The 25,371-nt window shown below is 38.0% G+C and overlaps 1 protein-coding gene across 1 annotated transcript in view; it reads left to right on the top strand.

Moving 5' to 3' along the window:
- The first annotated feature begins 10,826 nt into the window (after nt 1-10,826).
- Nucleotides 10,827-25,371, top strand: part of insrb (insulin receptor b) — an 85,603-nt gene continuing 71,058 nt past the window's right edge. Inside the window, exon 1 of the mRNA XM_017478320.3 lies at nt 10,827-12,168. Within this exon, the coding sequence (XP_017333809.1) occupies nt 12,090-12,168 (79 nt within the window). The 5' untranslated portion in view covers nt 10,827-12,089. The remainder of the gene's footprint in view (nt 12,169-25,371) is intronic.

The following is a 25,371-nucleotide window of genomic DNA, read 5'->3' as shown; positions in this document are numbered from 1 at the left end:
CTCTCTCTCTCTCTCTCTCTCTCTCTCTCTCTCTCTCTCTCTCTCTCTCCTTTTTAAATGCTACTGCTGCAGTTTGGGATTTACTTTTTGTTTGCACGCACTCTTGACAATTTCTAACGAACCTGGTTAGTTCTGTTTCCCAAAATCTAAACAATCTAGTCAGTTTATATAAACCACTGCAACTCTGACTGGGATAAAGCACTTCCTCATGATGCATGAATGCAGTAAATGTGTCAAGCATTATCGCACCAGCACCCAGGAGGCTCTCATGTTAATGAACGTGACTTGTCTGTGTCCCAGGAGCTTCATATTTGATTATATATGACTAACCCTATGTTCACAGTAGCAGGCAACAAGGCATCAGGCAGTTTTTCATTTTGTGTGCATGTACACGACACAGAGTCAAGATTTCAGCAATAAGTTTAGAATTTACTCAGTTCTATGCAAGTTAAGTGACAAATCCAAACCTTGAAGGGTTGCTCAGACCAGTTCTATGGCACGTGTGGTCCAACGTTTCTTCAGTTCCCCGCTCACAACGTTAATTCCTACCTTCAATTTATTCTTAGCAAAAAAATAGAAGAATAACTTCTAAGCATGCTTTCATCTCATTCTGTCATATGACTTCTCATTGAATGCATATGGAGATTAAATGCATATTTTAATTGTATGAAAAATACAGCTTGGAAGGAAGTAGCAGAGATCATTGGAGCGTCTGGTTAGTGTACGTAGATAATTGCTTTGCTAATCTGATCTGAGAATCAAGTTAGTGCAAATCCGAGCACATAACATGTAAATCAAACAACTGATTAGTGTTATTTACTCTGTTTAACTAGTTAGCTTTGGAATGTATATGTAGCTTCTATCATTTCTCATTAAAAAAAAAAGCCGGAGAGACCACGCCCTCAAAAGTTGGAGTAAAAACCTCCATTTACACAACCTTTTTGTTGGGTCCTGTGGGATTTTCGTCCTGATGCACACCTCTACTGCAGTGTCTCAAATCTGAACGCATTTCATGCACAGACACGTGAACAGCACCTACGTTGTAATGTCCTTTTTTTTCGCTTAAAAAAAAAAAAAAGAGCACGATATGGCTGACATTAAAAGATGGATACGTGTTTTTTAAATCCATCAAAAGGTTTTCCAGCTCAGCCGGAGTTTATCTGAATGTGTGTATTATCCTCATGGATGATGTGCTCTGTGTTTTTAAGTTTTAAAATGTTGTCATAATGTCATATTTAACGTGGCCTCATTGAGTTTTGAACTGACTTGCACTGTGCAAAAAAAAAAACACACACACAACCTGTGAGCACTGTGTCCTAATCTGAAGGTTCACTCTGGGTTTTGAGGTCCAGTGAGCTTGTTGTGACTCGCCTGAGCCAGAGAGCCGCATTCTGAGACGCAGCAGGAAGCTCTTCTGATCCTCTTTCATGCACATGACTGGGTGAAGCTCAACAAACCTCCTGTACTCTAAGAGAAACGTGCCTGATTTGTGCATTCTATTAAGTAAAGGAAAAATCAAGTCCTCCGTTGAACCCGAGGTTCTGTACCTCCATCCTGAAGAAGACATATCAAGGTCCAGTGCAGAGTCTTTGCGTCATTTGTTTATTTTAAAAACTCCTATCCATTTTTCCTCCTCCAAACTCCCAAAATTCTAATGCGTATTAGAAAAAAAATCATTCAAACATGTATTTGCAATTGCATTTCCCTCATGCGTAATGTGAAACATTCAAATTGAGTTAAAGAAAAAATGATGTCCATTTAAAAAAAAAAAAAAAAAGTTTCTTTCCAAGTCCTGTCCACAGAGTTTGATTGACAGCTTGTTGACAGGAAATGCAAATGATTGTGTAAAGATGAGAGACTGCAATATTCAAAGGAAGGCTTGCGATTACGTTTTGCACCTGTTAAAACGTCAGAAATAAAATGTTCGCAAAAGTGAAATGCAAATATTTTGTAACTCAATTTGAATTATATTTCAAATTCCGCACTAAAGGAAATCAAATGCAGGTTTAAATGAGCTTTTTCTTAAGAGTTTGAGAATGCTGCCGTACTCTGTCTGTGTATGTAAAACACCTTAAGAAGTTTTGTTTTCATGAATCGAATGAATGAAGAAGTGTGAAACAGGTTCTGCCTCTTTTGTCTCTGGTTTTTGGTTCATACGTCGAACTGCTCGTCATTAATCAGTGCGCTGCCACGAGAGTTTCTTGACCCCAGTAGCTCTGTATTGTTGTGCAGCCTGATCGGTTCAGGGCAGTTCAAGGTTTTAATTTCTTCCACACTGATTCTCTCGCCTCTGAAAGCTCTCAGCAGGGCGTCGGAGGCTGAAAACACCAGCAGGTGCAGCTCTGTTCCAGGAAACGGCTCGGGAACACAACTGATTAAGATACACCGAGGGCAAAAATACACAATAGGCGCCGAACACCGCCAGCCACGTCAGGGCCACCGCGCTGCCCATGGTTTTTTTTGCGTCAGAAGGAGTAGATAACACTTTCACACAGTAACTGTTTCTAACCTTTTCACTCGTTTTGTTCTGGGGGGGTGAATGATGTTATTAGTTATCGTTGACAGTTTGGAGTTTAGAGTTCTCGCAATCTGAGGCTGAACCTGATGCAAAGTGATAATGCAGTCTGGAGCCGAGGGTGGCTTAATGACCTCCAAGGTCAGTTTTACTGTCACATCCATATCCTTGAGATTCCTGCCAATGGAATGCTGAAGGTCAAAAAATAGCTACTGATAAATGGCGTCAAACACTTCGGGATTCTTGCGACAATGATGTTCTTCCAGTTTCCTTTAAAAACAAATGCAGAAAGCTTTTGCTTTTTCACTCTGTATCCCAGCTATCCATATATGTGCAGTGTGTAAGGAATAAAACACTGCGTGTCGTGCTGTTCAAGAGAAATAAGCAAAGACGGGGTGGTGTGAAGAAGTAGAGTTACTCTTAACATCCTACTCTTAACATCTAACTGTTAGGAAGACTCCTTCTACAGACATTTCTCCTTACTTTCTCCTTATGCTTAGATTTCCGTAGATGATGACGTTCGAGCAAAGAGGAATGAACTTATCTACAATCCTAAAATGCTTCTGGAACATTTTTAACCTGGAATAACCGTATTAATTGTGTATATACATGAATTACAACATGAGGCAGCTGCATAATCCCTGCTTTGTAAACATGGTCATGTGCAGGTCATCAAGCAGAGGGAAGAATTATATCCACATAACAAATAGAAATATAGACCATTTAAATGTATCACTACAGCTCTAACACAAGTCCTTAAAGCGCAGTCGTGTACCTTAAATGAGTTGTACATCACACATTGTAGCTCCTCTAATTTAAGGGGCAGTGACGTGAGCGGTACAGAACATATAAGTACCTTTTTTAACTCCCCAAAACTGTACATGTCTAAATGACTACAGTGGTGCTTGAAAGTTTGTTAACCCTCTAGAATCTTCTATATTTCCGCATAAATCTGACCTAAATCATCGTCAGATTTTCACACAAGACCTAAAAGTAGATAAAGAGAACCCAATTAAACAAATGACACAACGTATATTATACTTGGTCATTTATTTATTGAGGAAAATGATCCAATATTACATATCTGTGAGTGGCAAAAGAATCTGAACCTTTGCTTTCAGTATCTGGTGTGACTCCCTTGTGCAGCAATAACTGCAACTAAACATTTCCAGTAGCTGTTGATCAGTCCTGCACATCGGCTTGGAGGAATTTCAGCCCATTCCTCAGTACAGAACAGCTTCAACTCTGGGATGTTGGTGGATTTCCTCACATGAACTGCTTGCTTCAGGTCCTTTTTATTGAATGAAGGTCAGGACTTTGACTTGGCCATTCCAAAACATTAACTATATTCATCTTTAACCGTTCTTTGGTAGAATGATTTGTGTGCTTAGGGACGTTGTCTTGCTGCATGACCCACTGTCTCTTGAGATTCAGATCATGGACAGATATCCTGACATTTTCCTTTAGAAATCGCTGGTATAATTCAGAATTCATTGTTCCATCAATATTGGCAAGTCGTCCTGTCCCAGATGCAGCAAAACAGACCCAACTACGATACTACCACCACCATGTTTCACAGATAGGATAAGGTTATGATGCTGAAATGCAGTCTTTTCCTTTCGTCAAACATAACACTTCTCTTTTAAACCAAAAATTTATATTTATATAGAGTTCTGTCCTGTCCACAAAACATTTTTTCCAATAGCCTCCCTCTCTTGTCCATGTGAGTGTTAGCAAACTGCAGACAGGCAGCAGTGTTCTTTTTTGGAGAGCATTGGCTTTCTCCTTGCAACCCTGCCATGCACATCATTGTTGTTCAGTGTTGTTCAGTGTTCTCCTCATGATGGACTCATGAACATTAACATTAGCCAACGAGAGAGAGGCCTTTTGTTGCTTAGAAGTTACCTTGGGCTCCTTTGTGACCTCGCCGAGTATTACACGTCTTGCTCTTGGAGTGATCTTTGTTGGTCGACCACTCCTGGGGAGGGTAACAATGGCCTTGAATTGTCTGTCTGAATGTGAATCTGTCTGACTGTGGATTGCTGGAGTCCAAACTCTTTAGAGATGTTTTACACCAGTCTGAACTCTTTTTCTGAGGTCCTCAGGAATCTCCTTTGTTCATGCCATGATTAGATACTTTGACAGATCCCTGTTCTTTAAATAAAACAGGGTGCTCACTCACACCTGATTGTCATCCCACTGATTGAAAACACCTGACTCTAATTTCACCCTCAACTGCTAATCCTAGACGTTCACATACTTTTGCCACACACAGACACGTAATATTGGATCATTTTCCTCAATAAATAAATGACCAAGTATAATACTTTTGCCTTGTTAGTTTAATTGGGTTCTCTTTGTTTACTTTTAAGACTTGTGTGAAAATCTGATGATGTCTTCGGTGCTATTTATGCAGATATATCTCAAAATTCTAAAGGGTTCACAAACTTTCAAGCACCACTGTACTGTGAGCTGATCAATTTCAGATGATTTCCACATGACTGGAGAGCCATACACGTCCCAGTGTGATTAGATCACCAAACAGTCACTTTGACCCCAGAGGCTGACACACTGGACTGTGCTTTTAGTTCTAATTTAATTCATATTAGTCTTTTAATGAGAATAAAGTGAGAAAAAAACACATCTAAAAATGGTTATGAATACTTTACTATTAATACCGCAGTGCTCTTGAATTCTTGATTGTGATTGGTTAGAAGGGGTTGATAATTTTTTTTATAACAGCAGCTCAAACAGTAGTGCAGCTGCACATCATAGGTTTATATTAATGCACTCGTTCTAATACGTTATCGTTTCTATAGGAATGATATGGTTACTATAGGATGGTAAAGTTTTTTTGTAAGATGTCCCCAGTATCGGTGCTTTGTAACAGTCGGTAACCTTTCCAAAATGGAAAGGTCTTCAGCACAGAGGAGTGTACACTTTATATTTTATTTGTAACATGACAAACTGTTTTTTTTTTTTTGTCTTACTAACTTCAAGAGAGAGAAAATGTGAGACTGATGAAGGAATGATTGTTTATTGCTGTTTATAGATGTTTCACAACATTAAATGTAACTATAAATGGATAAAAAAAAAACAAGTTCACTCATTAAAAAATTATCATCGTTGACAAATCAGTGCATTATAAGACGGACAAAACACTTCCAGATGTAGATTTACTTATCAGTGATGAATACTAAGAATAAAATAGTTTTTTTTTTTCTTATTTAGGATTTTAAAGGGTTTATAAGTGTTAAAAGTGAAGGCAGGTTTTTCACTCAGTCTTTTTGTCCAAAAATTTTAAGCATACAGACGCTATAAAGCCATGTGACACAACATTGAACTTGTGCACACATGCATGCTGCCATCACATCAAATCAGTTTCTATGAGGATGGTGGTAGTATTTCAGACTCAATGCTGAAAGCAAAACCATGTTTTGCTTTGGAGATTTCCCTAGATGACAGCCACGTTCGGTACAACACCCTGATGCGAAAGAATCATATCAAAAGATATATACTGAAGATACTGAATATAGATTACACAAACCGAAAAGCAAACCAGCGACTCAACTGATGTGGGAAACATTCTCAGTCTCAGCTATCAGCTGATGCTCATGTCTAATGTGAAATCTATATTTGCAGATGAGTTAACAAATAAACAACCATGATTTCAACCTGGACACAAGGAAGTTGTACGCAGTATGTACATTTTTGTCTTACTTTATAAGATTTTTCCCATTTTAAAATACCTTCAATGTACACTCTCGTTCCTGATCTGTAACTCCATCAGTTTACAGTACACCATGTTATTTGTTATTATTTATTATTGTATGTTTAGTCATCAGTGTTTCATGATTAAATTATTTTTCTGATGTTGCTTCTAGAAAAATGACTCCTGGCTCTCAGGCAAGATAGCGTTCAGCCTATCATCAGGAGCTTCAAGTTAAAATCCTGCCATCTGTGGCCAGGAGTCTAGAGAGCAAAATCGACTGTACTCTCTGGGTGAAAAGGGCATAGACACTCTGCCCTGTCAGTCATAGCGACACTAGCCAATTGTGGGCATCTGTGAGCTCAGGTATGTGGAAGAGGGTAGGTGTTGCTTTCCTCTGAGTGTGTTACACTGCAGTCTCATGCCATGAGGACGCACGTGTTCTCACCCTCTCTAGTCATATGATAGTGGAGAGCTGGCTGGTGGATGGGAATTGGCAGGTGACCAAATTGGGGAGAAAATGGGGGTAATAAAAAAAAAAGAAAGAAAAAGAGAAGTTACTTCCACCTTTAGTTAACCATTGCTGGAAGGATGAATTAAGAAGGCAGCTATCAGCTCCTACTGTAGTTAAGCGTGAGGAAGTCTTAGGAAGCCTTGTCTTTCCAGGTTTTCACACAACAGGTTTAAAGTCTTTTCTAAAAATCAGTCTAATGCACAATGTGTTGAGCAGCTCGGTCTCAGGTATCAGCTGATACTTATCACTGATATGAAATCTACATTTACAGATGATCTCATAATTAATTAATTAAATAAATCTTAGATGTGGGTATTGTGTCAGAAATGGAAAAAAGGGCTCTGTGCATTTCTTATATAAATAGAAGTTCACTCTCTCACCGTTGTTCCCGACGACTAATCACTGGTCACCATCGTTCCCAACAACCGATCACCGTTGTTCCTGACAACCAACAACTGATTACCATCTTTCCCAATGACCAATCACTGATTCCCATCTTTCCCAATGACCAATAGCTTGCATGCTATAAGTAGATGTGTTTTCCACACATCTCTGTGTATTGTACTCAACTCAAGGTAGTAAATTCTGCAGAATCTGTGTGTGTGTGTGTGTGTGTGTGTGTGTGTGTGTGTGTGCACTTTAACATACAACAACGTTCAGCTGACCTTTCATCTGTTTGTTTTCTTTTAGTTAGTGCGTGTGTGTGTGCGTGCGTGCACACTGACCAAAGTATCAGAATGTATAAGGTGTGGTCATTAGTCACCTGTAACGTCTGCCTTTTTCATCTGTGAAACATTGCCAAGATAAAGAATATGTACTGATAAGCTAGTTCATGCCAGGACATTTAACCACATTACACCTGCTGACTATTAAAGGAACCGTTCAGCCAAAACTCCAACATGCACAATGTTTCCTGTTTCCCCAAACGCAGTCGAAACATTCTATAGTTTTGCACTGGAGCTATGCGTAAAAAAGCATCTTATACCTCTAAAGATGTGTGGCTTAGTGACACCATTTATACATAAAGTTTCATTCATGAAACACCAGGAAGTCTGTGTTAAAATGAAACACACACACATTTTATTAGACCAACATTCCTATCCAAAAAAATTCATCAATGCCTTGGCCTACACAGTAACGCATTGAATGAACACCTACAGTGTTTATTCATGTCCGATTGGACACAAATGAACCCTGAAAGAGTTAATTAATTCTGGGGATTTTTACTGTGTACCTGAGTCTGACGCCAAAATACGTGCTGCTTAGGAAGAAAGTAATTTTTTCAGGCTGCACATTTTTATCCTTTCGACGTCCATTTGTGCATGTTAATACATAACAGTGTGTCATACAGTGTCAGAAACAACATCAGACTTTAGTGTAATTGCTGTAAGCTTTCCTTACTTATGCAACTATAGCCTTCAGTGCAGAATTAAAGACACTTCAAACAGCAGACATGTCTCAGCTGATTTTGTATTCAAATGTGTAGTTTATCCCTAGTGGAGCTGATGTAGTATCTTCACTGACTTCATGATAATGGACCTGGTTATTTTGCTTGTGAGCGTGCTTACTGGTTTAAATGACACATTCAAATAGTTCATCTAAAGTTACGGAATTTATTAGCAAATGTGGTTAACTACAAAGTTTAGCTTTGAAGTCATTAGAGCATTATAGTGTCTGTAGAATTCTGGATTCTGATTGGTCAGAAGGTGTTTATTAATTTTCTAGAACTCTGACATTAGTGCAGCTGCAAATCACAGGTTTATATTAACGCACTTGTTCAAATATGTTATTGTTTTTATGGTGACAGCTCATTCACAGGGACTGGTACAGCTGATGCTTCACAATTATGGAGTAAAAATGTATAACGGTTAATATGGTGAAGTTTTCTGTAAGGAGAAATAGGTTTATTTAAAGGAGACCTATTTTAAGCCTTTTTTACAAGATGTAGTATAAGTCTCAGGTGTCCCCAGAATGTGTCTGTGAAGTTTTCGCTCAAAATACCCCACAGATCATTTGTTACACCATGCTGAAAATGCCCCCCTTTGGGTGGAAGCAAAAACATGTTGTTTTTGTGTGTTTCAGCGCAAATGAGCTGCTGCTCCCCACCCCATTTCCGGAAGAGAACAGCTCATGCTTGGATACTACATTAGCCGTGAAATCTGCTAACAAGCTCATTCACGAAGCAGACTGGTGTAAAATTATTCGCACAAAACATACACTTTTCAAAAAGACAATCACCTTTCTATACTGTGCATAATAAAGGCGTTTCCAGATTAAAAATAAAAATCATGACATAGCGCTGGTCTCCGTGAATACAATCAGAGACGATGGTAACTTTCGCCGCATTAATCTGCTAACAAGCTCGTTTGGAAAGGCGATTTACAAACAAATGTTCACAAAATATAAAGTGTGATACTTACGACTTCTGGATATGAAGCTGGATCACGAACAGATGGTACTGATCCATGCTTGAGAATCTAGTTTTTAGCAAATCCTGCATTGTATTGACCCTCGTTCACAAAGCAGCCTGGTGTAAAATGATTTAAAGCATTTTTGGAGCACATTTCATTCAAAAATAAAACTACTCCACTGCATCTTCAGTGGCTCTGTTAACGTGAGTACATGAAGACACTTATGTACATTCTTACAGCCAACAACAGAACACATAAAGCTTACGTAGCTGAGACCTTCTTATCACTGTAGCTGCTCCACATGGCGGACTGTGTGCAGCTCACTCAGGGGAGGGGCTATGCTAATAGCTGGGCGGGGCTTGTTCCATTGTGACGTCACGTTAGGGCGAAAATGAAAACGGCTCATTTGGAGACATTGTTTATGATTTATTGGAAATATAAAAAAAAGAAGTGGGTGGATTTTTGCCATTGTGGGATGGTTGTGTGCACACTCTGCCAACACACATTTATGTTCAAACACCATTTACAAGTGAATTTTGCATTATAGGTCCCCTTTAACGTTTATTGAAGGAGTCTCCAGTGTCAATGCTTTGTAACGCTGTAACTAAGTTTTCTGACATGTTCAAGACAGAGGGATTTATATTTAGCAGTTTCTCAGTAACGTGACAAACTGCATTTTTGTTGTTGTCTTATTAACTGAGAGAGAGATAGATTTTTGAGATTTCAGTACCTTTTTATTTAATCAAAACAGAGTTATCTACAGCCCAATAACCATGCATTTCCAAAACACAGAAGTAAATAAAGTAATTGAAAAAACATGATTTAACTCAACACAGTCCCAAAAAGAAGAATATTCTCCACAACAGAACATATTCGAAACACCATATGCTTGTAAACTACATTATTCTGTCTGGCTTTCATCATTCTAATGTTTTCATCAACGTCTAAGGACTCTTCTAGTTTTGTTTGTTCTACTGAGGTAGATAGCCATTTTTACTTGACCTAATACAAAATTAAATAACTGACATTTCACTCTCCACTTCTGACTGTATCTAAAACCAAGAATAAAGAAATGCTTAGAAAGAGAGAGAGAGAAATAGAGAGAATGTGAAAGAGAGAAAGAGAGAGAGAATGAGAAAATGAGAATGAGAGAGAGAATATGTGAAAGAGAGAATGAGAAAGAGAGAGAGAAAATGAGAGAGAGAATATGTGAAAGAGAGAATGAGAAAGAGAGAGAATATGTGAGAATGAGAAAGAGAGAGAGCGAATATGTGAAAGAGAGAATGAGAGAGAGAGAGAGAGAGAGAGAGAGAGAGAGAGAGAGAGAGAGAGAGATATGCTGGTGAGGGAACTGTTTATAGCTGCTATAGGAACAGGAACTAACTTGTTTCATGGATGTTACACAAGTGTGATGAGTCATTCTTTAATAAATTAAAAAGTGCAACCACTGACAAATCGCCATTGTATAAGAGGAATAAAACACTTTGGGTTGTGACAATATATTGGAATCATAATCAGCTTTCAAGTGTGGTAGCAGTAACCCCACTTCATCACACCCCCCAAATGTTTCATCCCTTACTTCTCTTGTGGGGAAACATTTTACAGCAATAATCAAAAAAAGAAAAATAAATAAATAAACAAACATCTTTGGAATATACTTTTTTTGTTCCAATGCGTTAAAATGCTACTGGAGGTTGGATCGTGATATTTCTCATGCCGGATGAAGCACAGTTAGTTATGGAAGCCGCTTTCTGCCAGATAGAAAAGGGCTAGATGTATGATCTACTGTTTTGTTTATCTCCGGCAGCAGCAGGTGAAGATCCAGATCCGCGCGTGATCCGGAATCCGTGTTTTGGCGCGCGCCGCGGATCGACTCGAGCCGACTTGTTTACTGCTGGAGGGACACACGGAGAGAGACAGGAGTCCATATGAGACACGACGACCAGTTTTACTCACTTTTTTGTCTACTTTGAAGTTTATCGACGAGTCCATTTCAGATGTCTTTAACAGGAAAGAGGTGTGTTTGTCGGCGCGGGTCGGTTATGGGTGTCGCGAGGCTGTAAGACTCTCATTAAGGACGGCGAGGCGCTCAGTCCAAACACACCGCACCATTTTGGCTCGGGAAAAAAAAAAAAAAAAAAAACACCCCACAAAACAGACGGATTCCCAACGCTTGAGTGACTGTGACTCGTTTTGGAAACGGAGTCTCGCCCGTGAGCGAGTGTTCGAGGGGAAACGTGTCCGTGTTGTATATCCTGTCTGGAGAATTAAACACGAACTTGTGTTTGAGGAGGAAAACACTGAGCAGTGCGTGAAACTGGACGAGCTGTGGATTAACGCCGATTTATCCTGCGACACACAGAAGCTGGGTCAATAATTAATCCAGGGGGGAAAAAACCGTCTGTATCTCTAATAATCAAAACGAACTTGTGTGAGAGCGGTAAAATCGGCGTGTTTTTGACCAGTAGTGGAGATAGTAACTGGAATTTCACAGGCCTGATTAAACACATGTCAGATTTCTCTGGGTTCAAACCAGCATCTGGATTTTTCTATTTGTTTTTGAAAAGGATGTCCACGTAACCTGCTAAAATGAAGATCTGCATCCATTTGCCTTTTTGCAAGAACATGAGCTCACATCGTTTGATCGCAGTGTGTGGTGTAGTCCAGAGGCAAAGCGCGGAATAAGTTCAGAGTCTGGAAGTGAAAGAAAACTGAAGCACCACGTTGGGCTTGTGGTCCGTGTTTGGGCCGCTTTGCCTCAACTTTTCCCAACTTTTCCCAGGACTTATTTGGTTGTTTTCATGTTTTTTTTTTTTTTTGCTTTATTCTACATCATAGTGGATTTGCTGTAAAGCTTTGAAGGCATTACAAATCGCATTTTTTGTTTCCTCCAAGAAAAGTCAAAACAAAACGAAAAAGAGAAACACGTTTGAAGGCACAATGCGACCGGACTCGTTACTGGCTGTTCTCCTCACTTTTATCAGCCTTTTGTGTCATTCTGGACCTTTAAATGCTGAAAGTGAGTACAACATGTTTTTTTCTCACACACTGCACTTTGGTGTAGCAAAATATTCCTGAGAAAGTCGATGTAAAGGAGTCTGTTTACTGCACAAGGCGGAGGGGCAGTGTTTTGGTGCGCTTGCAGCATTGTGTACATTTGGCTTACTCCGTATTTTCTGTCTTTCATTAGAAATTGAACTGGCTGTTTATTCCTTACTGACACACAAAAGCGTGCACGTTGCCTTGATCTGGTTTTCCATTCGAGCTCGGGTCCCTTCCTGCTCCTTAACGTGTCCCCGAGGCCTGGCTGAACATGCAGCCTGAAGGCCAGATTAGCTCTCCTCCTCGCTGGACTCGGCTAGTCGGAACCGGAAGTAGTGGCGGGCCTTTTCCGCCCCGAATTCCAGACTATACAACAATACCGTAGATTGCTGTTGCGACTGCCATGATTATTATTATTATTATTATTATTATTATTATTATTATTATTATTATTTTTTAAAAGTAGTATTTGTTGGCAAGCGAATCACAGCCACACAATAAGAATAACCCGCAGGAGAAACGAAAAACAATGCCGCAGCTACGTCCCAAACCACATAATTCCTTACTAAATAGTGTGCACGCGACCGTAGGTTACAACAGGTTACCATAGTTACTGCATTGTTTTGATATACTCTTTGGTACACTAGTATGCTGTTTAATATAGATATTCACGCAAATGACTGTATAAAGTGCGCCTAATGTTGATATTCGTTTTTTATACGAGTTCGCAAATGATTTATTCAGAAATGAGCAACAGATAGGTTTATTATTATTATTATTATTATTATTATTATTATTTTAAGTCGAATGAATTTATCGGAAACTATTTCGCCTACTACATTTACATGCATTTCGCCTACTGTTATAATAAATTCGTTATTAATGTAATTGTTAAAATTAAAGTTGAAATTAGTGATGGCTAAATCTAGTGTAGATGAATAGTGCGCTTAGACTAACTGCTGTTTTGAGGAGCGGGCTCTGTGGGCGGGGCTTGTTAACAGACAAGTAACCGTTGCCATCGCAACCACCGCCGTGCACAATTACAAAAATACGAAGTGTTTTAAATCTCTCCGCATTGAGTTATATAATATTGGAAAACTTAATGATTTATTTTTTATCCTTAAAATGATCAAATAAATGCGTTTATTTATAAAATTTCACACGTTTTCAGGACACCATAGGTCTTAAATCCAGACCCTGACATAGTCCTTTTCTTAAAATCTTGAGTAGTCTTTCTTTTTTGAGCTGTAAAACTATGCTAATCAGTATGTAATAATATGTTAATATGTAACTAATAAATAATTAATAAATAATTTAAATTTGTTTGGAAAAGGGCGGTACAGTGGTGCAGCAGGTAAACAGCTCACAGCTCCAGGGTCCCGGTTTGATCCTGAGCTCAGGTTACTCTCTATGTCTACGTTTACATGGACAGCAGTAATGTAATCACTGGCCTTATTCTGAATAAAGACAATATTGTGATTAAGGTGTTTACATGAGACGCTTTTAGAATACTCCTTTCATGTTCCTGTTTTACATGGTATAGAACATGGATCAATTAACAGCACACGTCATTACGTCCCCACGCCACGCTGTCCGACGTCCCTCCAGAATTTCACGTACAGTTTTGAGTTTCATTTTTAATTTTATGAAAGCTTCAAGTGCAGTTCTTTATTAGTCATGCTATACGTGCAAATAGACAACTACTTGAAGCCGTGGACTGCGTCCGAAACCACGTACTTACCTACTATATAGTAGCCAAAATGTGTATTTCACCACTATATTGTAGCTAAGCATGCGGTTTGGGACGCAGCCGTGCTCTCTTGTTTGCTGTCAAACGGTTGATCACTGCCGTGTGTGTACGTGTCCTGTCGCAAAATGCAGTGAAAACTCTCACACGATGTTAATAGTGTGATTAAGGTGTGTACATGTCTGTAATGCACGTCGATAATGCGACTAAGACAGGAATACTCCACATGTCTTAATTCAATTTGTGTTTACTTCGAGTATGACTTTAGTCGGATTAAGGTCGTCAATAATCGCTGTTTACATGCTAGTGTCTTAATCAGAGTATCGTCTTAATCGGGGTAATATCGGATTATTGTTGTCCATGTAAACATGCTGTTTGTGGAGTTTCCCATGTTTTCCCTGTGGATTTCTTCTGGGTTCTCCGGTTTCCTTCCACCTCCCAAAACATTCGGGTGGTCAGATTGTATAAGATAAATTGCCCGTAGGTGTGAATGAGTGTGTGAATGTGTGTATGTGGTGCTCTGCAGTGGACAGGTGTGGTATCCAGGGTGTGCTCCCATCTCACATTCACTGTTTCCAGGATAGGCTCCAGGTCCATGCTGTTCATTGAAATGTTCTCACATTTGAAGTTTCTTAGAAATTTGATAAAACAATACATAAAGACAAGAATAGAGAGAGGCAGCGGTTCTGTTGAGCTCATGTTTTTTTTTAAAAATGAAGCAGCCACTACCAATGTGTATCTGCTATCATGATACTGTAAACAAACAAATTGTTTTGTTCCATTCGATTATTAGTAATTCAATGAGGATGAAAACATTAAACTTTATTACTTATTATTAAAGGTGAGTGCACTTATTTGGCGAAGCCTTTTCTGTAGGTCTGTAAGTTCCTGTAAGCTTAGAGTTATGTTCATATCTGTGGATGTTTTGTGTTAGTATCTATGTATAAATGTTTATTTCTTGCACGTGATCCAGAACTGACCTGACATGCAGCCTTTATTTTCAACCTTCCAGATTCATCTAGATTTTTTTTTTTTTACTTTTTTGAGAAATGTTAGAAATTACTTACCAAAATCTTCATCACTCTAATTAGGAACTTATGTTTTACAGTTAATACCAGCCACTTATTTGCTTTACAGTTAATAATAGCAAATTATTTATGTTTTACAGTTAATATTAGCAAGCCTTTATCGATGGGATTAAACAGCTTTATCTGCCAATTGCACATGCCTTTATTAAAGAACTCATTTTGAGTTTTAACATGATACGGGAGCAAGCAGTTAATGATGTATTATTTTCGTTTGGTCTATGGCGATAATAGCGATTGAACTTAATAAAACTTTTAACTGGCAGTGTATACAGTCTCCTGAAAGTATTGGAACGGCGAGGCCAATTCATTTGTTTTTGCTATGCATAGCATATACAGCTATACATCTCGATATCCACAACATCTCACATGTAGAATATGTATATGTATTAAAGTCAGAGTTAGAGATTTGAGAGCTTTATCTCTGCTACTCCTGCTATCGCTGTCTTGTGTTCATGCTCCTGTGGTGCTCTACCCTTTGGAAAGGTATTTCTCCCAGAATGCATTGCGTGTGGAATGTCTTTGAAGTTGCCCACCCTGTAGGTTCCCTCACTGCCGGTGGGGGGGGAGTGAATGCTGCATGTACTGGGTGCATTTTTTTTTTAAACTTGTTGATTGCAATCTTTTTGTTTTTGAACATTAAGTCAAATAAAAAAACAGCGGAAACTGTAAGTCTGTAAGATGCATTTAAGATGTCATAATAATCTGTTTTGCAATATAGTGTGCAGTGAATCTCTCTCTCTCTCTCTCTCTCTCTCTCTCTCTCTCTCTCTCTCTCTCTATATATATATATATATATATATATATATATATATATATATATATATATATATATATATATATATATATATATATATATATATATATATATATATATATATATATATGAGGGAGAAATAGAATAATAATTCTAAAAAGGAAATGTTTATTATTAAGGTTTAATATTGGCACCTGTTTGTTTCTTTATCTATAGTATCCTTTGTTGTCAAAATTTAGAAAGGATGCCCATATATATATAGTGTAAACCTGAATTCCTATGAAGGATAAGTTTAATCGTCAAAACAGTGGAAATGACACGTGTATAAAATTAGTTTCAGACTGATACAGAAGCGGCAATGGGAATAAAACCCAGTACGTGGTTAGGATCAGCATTTATTTCTGCTTAAATAATCCATCATGTAACTGTAGCTTAAATAACTTGTCGTATAGCTGTTACAACATGTACAACAACTTTTTAATGGCACAATCCTAACTTTCCCAGAGCGAGAGCCGACTGAACCTCTGAACTTTATTATGTAGTCTTGAAGCGCTTCTGTTTATTTTCTTTTTTCTTTCTCTACCATTCAATCATTTTACAATCTTGTTTGTTGGGTTGTACTCGTTTAAAGTGCACTCCAAAGTACACTCACTCCATATTATTATTTTTTTTCCTCAGCTGAACAACCGAAGGTGGCTATTGAACCCTGAAATGAAGTTTGCATATCATTCACCTAATTTCGATTCAGTTCAGTTTCAGTTCACCTGTACGGAAACATTTGGAATATTTCTCTCTCATTATATAGTATTAGTGTGTGTGTGTGTGTGTGTGTTATATATATATATATATATATATATATATATATATATATATATATATATATATATATATATATCTGATGGTATGGATGATGTGCATTAGTGCCTATCGAATGGGCAGCTTCCACATCTGGAAAGGCACCATCGATGCTGAGCAACATATGCTTCCATCCAGTTTCCATCCTATCTTTACTAAAAAAAATTTTTTATATACCCCATCATGTTACTGACCTGTTGCCAATGAACCTAATTAGTTGCGAAATGTTCCTCCAGTTGTTTATTTTTAGTAACACTTACTTTTCCAGGCTTTTGTTGCCCCCGTCCCAACTTTTCTGAGCCGTGTTGCGGCCATGAAATTAAAAATTGCTTTATTGTTTTCCTTAAAATTGTACATTTACTCAGTATAAACATTTGGTATGTTTTCTGTGTTCTGTTGTGAATAACACATGGGTTTATGAGATTTCCAAATCATTGCATTCTGTTTTTATTTACATTTAATTACATTTTACTCAGCTTTTTATATATATATATATATATATATATATATATATATGTATGTATGTATGTATGTATGTGTGTGTGTGTGTATATATATATATATATGTGTGTATATATATATATGTATATGTATATGTATAATGTACACACACATTCACACTCACAGTCAGGTCTATTAAGTATTTGGACCATGACATTTTGATCATTTTGCCTCTGTACACCACCACAGTGGGTCAGTGGATTTTAAATGAGGCAATCAAGATGTGATTGAAGTGTAGATGTTCAGCTTTAACTGTGTGTTAGTGTTTTAACCCAAAAATTCATTAACTGTTTAGGAATTACAAGCTATTTCAATTACAGAGTCCTTCCATTTTTAACAGGTTCAAAATTAATTTTACAAACTAACAATCATAAATGTTAGGATTATTTTTAATACTTGGATGGAAATCCTTTGCAGTCTATGACTGCCTGAAGTCTGGAACCCATGGACATCACCAAATGTGGCGTTTCCTCCCTTGAGATGCTTTTCCAGGCCTTTACTGCAGCTGCCTTCAGTTGCTGCTTGTTTGTGGGTCTTTCTGCCTTCAGTAAGTGAAAAGCAGCTCATTTGGATTCATGTCAGGTGACAGGCTAAGCCATTTAAGAGCATGCAATTTATTTGCCTTAAGAAGCTCTTGGGCTGCTTTCGTGGTTGTTTTGGGTCATTATCCATCTGTACTTTGAGGCACTGTCCTATCAGTTTTGCAGAATTTGACTGAATCTGAGCAGAAATTATAGCTCTGTACACTTCAGAATTCACCCTGCTACTTCTATCCTCAGTCAAATAATCAATAAACACCACTGACTCAGTTCAATTGGCAGAGAGACATGCCATGCCATTACACTTCCTCCACATGTTTGCCAGATGATGTGGTATGCTTTGAAACATGAGCCCTTCCTTTTCATCTTCATTCCCATCATTCTGGTAATTTTGGTTTCATCTGTCCAAAGAATCTTGTTCCTGAATTGTTCTAGCAAAGGAAATTGTATAATTGCTGATGTGTCTAAGTTTTCTGTTAGGATATGCTTGTTTAACATTTCTGGAAGGAGTTACCAGTGTTGGCACTTTTGTAATAGTCAGTAAGTTTTATGCAACGGGAAAGTGTTGAGGCTTTTTGCAGACAAGTTGAGTTTTTTTTTTTTTTTTTTTTTTTGGCTTATTAACTGCAAGAGGGAAAAAAAATGAGAGGTTACTGAGGGAATGACTGTTTATAGCTGCTATAACGAATGTGAAAATAGGAACTACCTTGTCCACTAGACTTTGCACAACATTAAATGTAGCTATAAACAGTATAATAATATATGAATAATAATTAAAGCTGCAAGCAGCGATTAAGGGGGCCAAGCACCGAAGGTGCAGAAAGCGCAATGCGGATTACAATTGATGAAAGTATGGCCGAGATACAGCCTCTGATCCAATTTTGAGTCAACATCATTAAATTTGTGACATCATAACTTGAACAAATAGGAATATCAAAATTCTGTTTCATCTGAGCCAAATTTGGTAAGAATTGGGCAATATTTGAATGAGGAGTAGTGAAAAACTGAATACTGTACACTTCAAAACTGGTGGCTACTGTAATAGGTGGATGCAAGATATGGATTGTGATCATGATGAGGAGAGTAATCTGATTAACTAAATTTATTTTCTCTGGGACAAAGTGTTGAACAATTATAACCATTTGAAAAGTGAATTTTTGAACTAGTGTTGGTGCTATAGAGTTTGTCCTAGAGACCCCATAATTGGTCCATATACTATTCATGGTCATATCTATGAGTGTGCCAAATTTCATCATTTTCCTATTTATGGTTCCTTGGGCTGCCATAGACTCCCAGTGGGGAAGAAGAAGAATAAGCAGAAAATTAACAGATACAACAGGGGCTACAGCTCCTTCGGTGGTTGGCCCCTAAATAATAATTGTTGTGGTATAAGATGAAGAAATCACTTCAGGACATTTAGGGTGATGTGATGAAGCAGAATTACTGTTACCACCCCAGCATAAATGATTTTCCTATAACAAGTTCCAAAATGTTTTATTTCTTACTATACTAGCCAGCAAACAGCACATGGAGAATTAAAAACAACTAACATGAATTCACCTTTCAGAAATTCATACCATTTGATTCAGTTAAGCGTTTGCTTTTTAAAACCTTTAGCTGCCAGACCTCTTATTATAGAGCTGAGATCTTATGTTGGTATAAGTGTATTCGCTCCCTGCACCAGTATTGAAATCATGCCATGACAATTTGATCCGATGAGCTTGTTGCTGTTTGTAGCTGTAGGTGTCAATGATCTCATGCTCTAGCGACTCTGTTGAGCCATGCTTGTGTTTCTGGTGGCCTGGTTACGGTATTTGATGGGTTAAATGTATTTTAAGAAAGTGCCATATCACTAGAATATGGAGGAGGCATGACTACTTGCCTTGCGTTCCAATACTGTTTTAACACGCCCTTGTTGGCTTTCCCTCACAACTCAGAAATATGAGAGGTTTGTTATATAATACTCTGCAATACTCAACATGATATTGTTATCATGGACACTTCAAAAATAACATCCCTGCCTTAATAGCATGTTTGGGCAACATTTCGGTTCCTGACATGAGTTCCCGGTCTCGTCTGGAATGAATAAGAGGACCAGGTCTTTTAAAAAGGTGACTTAATTCTGGGCAAATTTATGAATTTGTCAGTTTGAGGCGGGCGTTAAAGTCCTAAAAACATGGTGAACAGAAAAGCATTTTCCAGTTAAAAAAGCAAGTCTCAATTGCCATACTTAATTTACGGTTATATGCAAATATCATGTACAACATGCCAGTTTAACATCATTAGCTTAGCTCAACCACTCAGCTAAACACAGTACCAGTAGCTATTTGACATAACATAGCTAGGTAATTCTTTCAAGCTAGCTAGTGTAATGTAAATCATTTTATTTTTCAATTAAAACCAGTAGTCAGGTTTACTAACACGTTCATTAGATAGCAAATATGATATTAGCTTGCTACCATTATAAATAATGATAAACGCTTGTGAGGCTCACAGTTTAGTGGGCATTGCCTTCGAGGTTTGTACAGTCATATTGGGTTGCTAATGAGTTAGCATTCTGTTTCTCTCAGAAATCCAGTCAGGTTAACTCATTTAGCTAGTTGGCTAGCAGTTGGTGAGGGCTAGCAGTGAGGATTCTGAGCATTTATGAATGACAAACATCATCTCAGAATTCGTATCAGGTTAGCTCATAGTAGCCAGCTGGCTAGCATAAGCAATGAGTATTATTGACATTCTGAACTTGACTTAAAATTTGTCTCAGAAGTCCTGTCAGGTCCTGTCAGTGAAGATTATGAACATTTTAACCTATTACTTCACATGATTTTTAAGATTTAAATCGGATAAATTATTTTGCTAGAATTAACAGGGAATTTAATTAATTTTATTAGGATGAAATCCTCTTGCAGTCAGGTTAGGACATATTAGCTATCAGGCTAACACAATCTGTGAAACTTAAAAATACAGGCGAACTGTGAGAATATGCTTAATTCAAAAACACACTTTTTAGATTTAAATATGGCTGCATGTTTACTATAGTACTTGAGTTTGTTTCCATACAAACATATGGAAAAGAGAAAACAGAAAAGAATATGAGTGAAACAAGAAAAGAATATGAATGAAAAGAGAAAAGAATATGAATGAAACGAGAAAACAGAAAAGAATAGAATAAAAAGAGAAAACAGAAAAGAATAGAATAAAAAGAGAAAACAGAAAAGAATAGAATAAAAAGAGAAAACAGAAAAGAATAGAATAAAAAGAGAAAACAGAAAATAATATGAATGAAAAGAGAAAACAGAAAAGAATATGAATGAAAAGAGAAAACAGAAAAGAATAGAATAAAAAGAGAAAATAGAAAAGGATATGAACGAAAAAAGAGAAAACAGAAAAAAAAATGAATGAATATGTTCCGTACGTTTGTATTCACATTCTTTTCTATTTTTGCGCTTTAATACCTAGGATGTTTTTTAAGAAGCAAAGTGTAGAGCAAGCACATAGCGGTGGTATAAAATGGAGCACCTCCGATAACCAGTGTTTATTTCCGCTCTGTATTTAGTTGTAGTAAAAGCTTAAGAGTTGCAGTCGGGATCACCCGAGGTGGTGATTTTTGCAACAAGTGTATTTTCTACTGTTTTACGAGACACGAGTGCTTCTTCCTTGTATGAAAGGAGAGAAACAGGGTCATTGAATCCAAAATTTTTTTTGACTGAAGTGTAGGACGGTAAACGTTTCTGATATTGCCTTATTCTCGCTATAAACCTTTCAGCAGCACTGAAGCTATGTCAATAATCACTTTGTGAGTAAAAGAAATGAGGTTTTCCCCCTCAGGTAAAGAACATGGTACTTTAACGTGGCAATAATAAACTCCTGTTGTTGTTGGATTGCATTAACAGTCATTTGGTGAAAAATCACAATGGCACAATGTGCATTTTACCGCAAATGTAGTTGATCAGCCAAGACAAGTCTGTCACCCAGAATCTTTTCTGTAATAGTCTTCATGTCAGATCTTAATTTTTTACTGGTTCTTCCAACTACATTCTTAAGCTATATAAATAAAATAGTGTAAAATAGGAGGACTGTGTTTACACAATTTTGTTGTGCTGGTATTGTGGAGTGAGGAATCCAAGTTAGTTACCACCCTGAAGTGGATTATTTTCCTACAACGGCATGCCCTGAAGTGGTTTATTCCTCTTGTACCACAACAGTTTGCCAATAATTACATTATCCATCCATCCATCTTCAACCGCTTACTCCTTTTCAGGGTCGTGGGGGAGCCTGGAGCCTATCCCTGGGAGCATCGGGCACAAGGCGGGGTACACCCTGGACAGGGTGCCAGTAACAATTACAATATATTATTTGTTAATCTATGACATGTTTTGTTTTTACCCATTTATAGTTATGTTGTGGAACATCTGTGAAACAATTTGGTTCCAGTTCAGGATAGTGCTTATTCTGCACAGGGTCGCGGGGAGACTGGAGCCTATCCAGGGAACTCTGGGCACAAGGCGTGGGACACGCTGGACAGAGTGCCAACCCATCGCACAGCACAATCGCGCACACGTTTACACTATGGTCAAATTTAGAAATGCTAATCAGCCTAAAACACATGTCATTGGACTGGGGGAGGAAACCAGAGTACCCGGAGGAAACCCCAGAAGCACGGGGAGAACGTTCAAACCCCGTGCATACAGAGTAGAGGATGCATTCGAACACCCAACTCCAGTGGTGTGAGGCAAACGTGTCATTTCTTTTAAATGTAATTATTTTTGTTTGTTTCCTTTGTTGGAAAACGTGCAAAGTGCTGACAATGGAATCTTTAGAAAAGGTTCTTCTTTGTTCAATTACAACATGAGCACATTATTATAAACTTGTGCTTGGATGCTGCAGTGATGTCAGAGCTACTGTTATAGAAAGCCAATCAGAATTCAGGACTGAACAGCACTGTGGTATGAAATGCTTTAAGGTATGTAAACCTCCTAAGGCTGTTAAAATGAGCAGCTACAATATTAAAAGAACAGGAAGTAGAATGTTTTCTAAAATTTGTAAGAACACTAAATAGACCATAAACCTTCCTGTACACCTGGATGCCAGTGAAATGACTCGTGTAGGACGGAAATGTTTGATATTTCTGCATTTAAGTGTTCGTAATGTGGACCTGAAATGCAGGCTACGCTCCCACCTTCGTTTGAGGGTGTGTGTATGTGTGTGTGTGTGTAAGGGGGGAAAAAAGGCCTGAGGAAAAAAACAACTTGGGAATGAGAGTGAACTCACTCACCTGTTTCTAAATGAGAGCCAAGCGAAGAGTCACATTCTCTCTCTCTCTCACACACACACACACACACACACACACACTTTTCACTGATTCTGTTGCACGCTCAGAGATCCAGAGTACCTTTCTAAGAAATGGCCTTCATTTCACAGTTTTAAGAACCAAACCATTTTAAAAAATGTTTATATATATATATATATATATATATATATATATATATATATATATATATATATATATATATATATATATATATATATATATATATATATATATATATTTGCAGGCCTTTACATGTTATATTTCTGGCTTTAAAGGTAATCTCCATTCTGAAACACATTCCAAATGTTTATATTGAAATATTTGTGATGTGCAATAGATTTTGTTAGCTCCTAAAAACACAAGAGTGCTTATTAATGAGAAATCCAGTGTAGAAGGAGTAGAAACTGAATGTTGGAGCAAACACTGGACTCAGAGTTCCAGATGCTGTGAAGGGGGTGTGGCCGTTGACTTATACTCCTTTATTTATTTATATATATATATAAATATATATATATAAACTTTTAAAATATCTTAAACCAGCACGAATAATATATTTTATGGCACAGATATGAATGGTTTTGCCGGTTTCCTCACCCAGTCCAAACACACGCGTTGTACGCTGATTTCCAAAATTGGCCGTAGTGTGTGAATATATGTGCGTGTGATTGTGCCCTGCGATGGGTGGGCACTCTGTCCAGAGTGTCCCCCACTTTGTGCCCCGAGTCCCCTGGGATAGGCTGCAGGCTCCCCTACGACCCTGTGTAGGATAAGCAGTATGGAAAATGGACAGACCGATGGATGGATGAATGCTTTTGATTTGTTTATATGGTACAACTTCACAGATCTACTGGAAATTAACAAAAGTGAGGGTGTGTATGGCAGTTCATGCTCCTGCCTCTTATAAAAGTGTGTGTGTGTGTGAGTGAGAGAGACACATACACTTCTGCCTCTTATAAGTGTGTATGTTTTCCTACTTGAGGCAGGCGCTGTAGCTGCATGGCTTGCATTCAGAAGCAATTTTCAGAAACAAGTCAAAATACCACAGTATGCCAACTGCTGAAGCCACAGCTCGCGCTAGTCCGGGAAACAGGCCAGGGGGAAACATAGCGGCGATTAATACACACTGAATATAACAATGCTTTACTACAGACGAATACAGTTCCTAGTACTGCACACCATTACACCACACATAAACACTGGAGTGTCCCACGTGGCATACTACACGTTCCTATATCTTATAAATACTGCAGGAGTGTAAATCCAGGAAGCGGTTGGTAGGAATTTATATTATTATCCAGGATCAGTAAAACAATCAGATTTCATGCAATTCGGTTCAAGAACAGTTATACTGCTATTTCTCCCTGCGTTTACAATAATAAGCATTAAGTAACGTGGGGCTCTTGTGTGGATATAGCGGCAGCAACTGCTACTGTTGTTGCTTATGGGCGTGGCCCGTCCAGTGTTCTTTTGAGTGTTCCATCCGCAGTCCGTACAGGTTTTTGTGGAGATTTTTTGTGAGTGTTGTGACAAAAATGCCTGATTTCGCTGTGGCTTTTATCAAAAATTGTAATGCAATTTGCAGAGATTTTTTTTTTTTTTTCCAGAAAACTAAATGTATTGTTGAAATTGCACTTGCGTGAAATGTCTTTCGCAGGGATTTTATGTTGGTAAATGAGACCTCTTAGCTGTACTCATGATCGATGCATGTGAATCAAAGAGGACTTTGGCTGAATATAATTTGACATGACATCACATGACGCGTCCCGAATCTGCGTAAAATCGGCAGTAATTTAGAAAAATTGCAATTCGGACTCCTCCGAATACCGGGGAGCGAGTTTTATCATGATTTTGCGTTGATTCCTGCGATTGCGAGATCCTGGATGGACCGGTGTTCAAAATGTCGAGAATCAATACGAGTAAAACTGCGTATACTTCGTTTTGTATTTATTATTCACAACACATGCGGTACATTTCACCTTTACCTTCTACACATCATCTCAGCCGCTGTATCATGTTTTTGCTGATTTTGCTCAACGTATTCCGATCGATAAATCCTGAGTAGTATGATTTAGGACAAATCCAGATGGATGGGGTTGAGAATTTTTTTGTGATGTCTCAGCCGGGCATGAAAGTGCTGAGAACCACTGGAGTAAGGAACTTGATTGGGTAAAAACTGGTGAACAGGTAGTCAGTGGTGAGGTAACCGTCCATCTGATCATGCGCAGTGAAACCATAACAGTCCTAATGTGAAAGCGACATTAGCTATGAGACAACTGCTTTGTTTTTTTTTGTTTTTTTTTTTGCTAAATAGTATTTGTGGGATTGTTGCTTTTATAAAAGCTAAATGTAGTTAAATTCTGTAATCCTGTGCTCTCTGTTTTGATGTTG

This window comes from Ictalurus punctatus, chromosome 10 (genome assembly GCF_001660625.3).
Source record: "Ictalurus punctatus breed USDA103 chromosome 10, Coco_2.0, whole genome shotgun sequence".
Taxonomy (NCBI): domain Eukaryota; kingdom Metazoa; phylum Chordata; class Actinopteri; order Siluriformes; family Ictaluridae; genus Ictalurus; species Ictalurus punctatus.
Note: the sequence above shows the minus strand (reverse complement) of the source record. Positions and strands in the feature narration are given on the sequence as shown.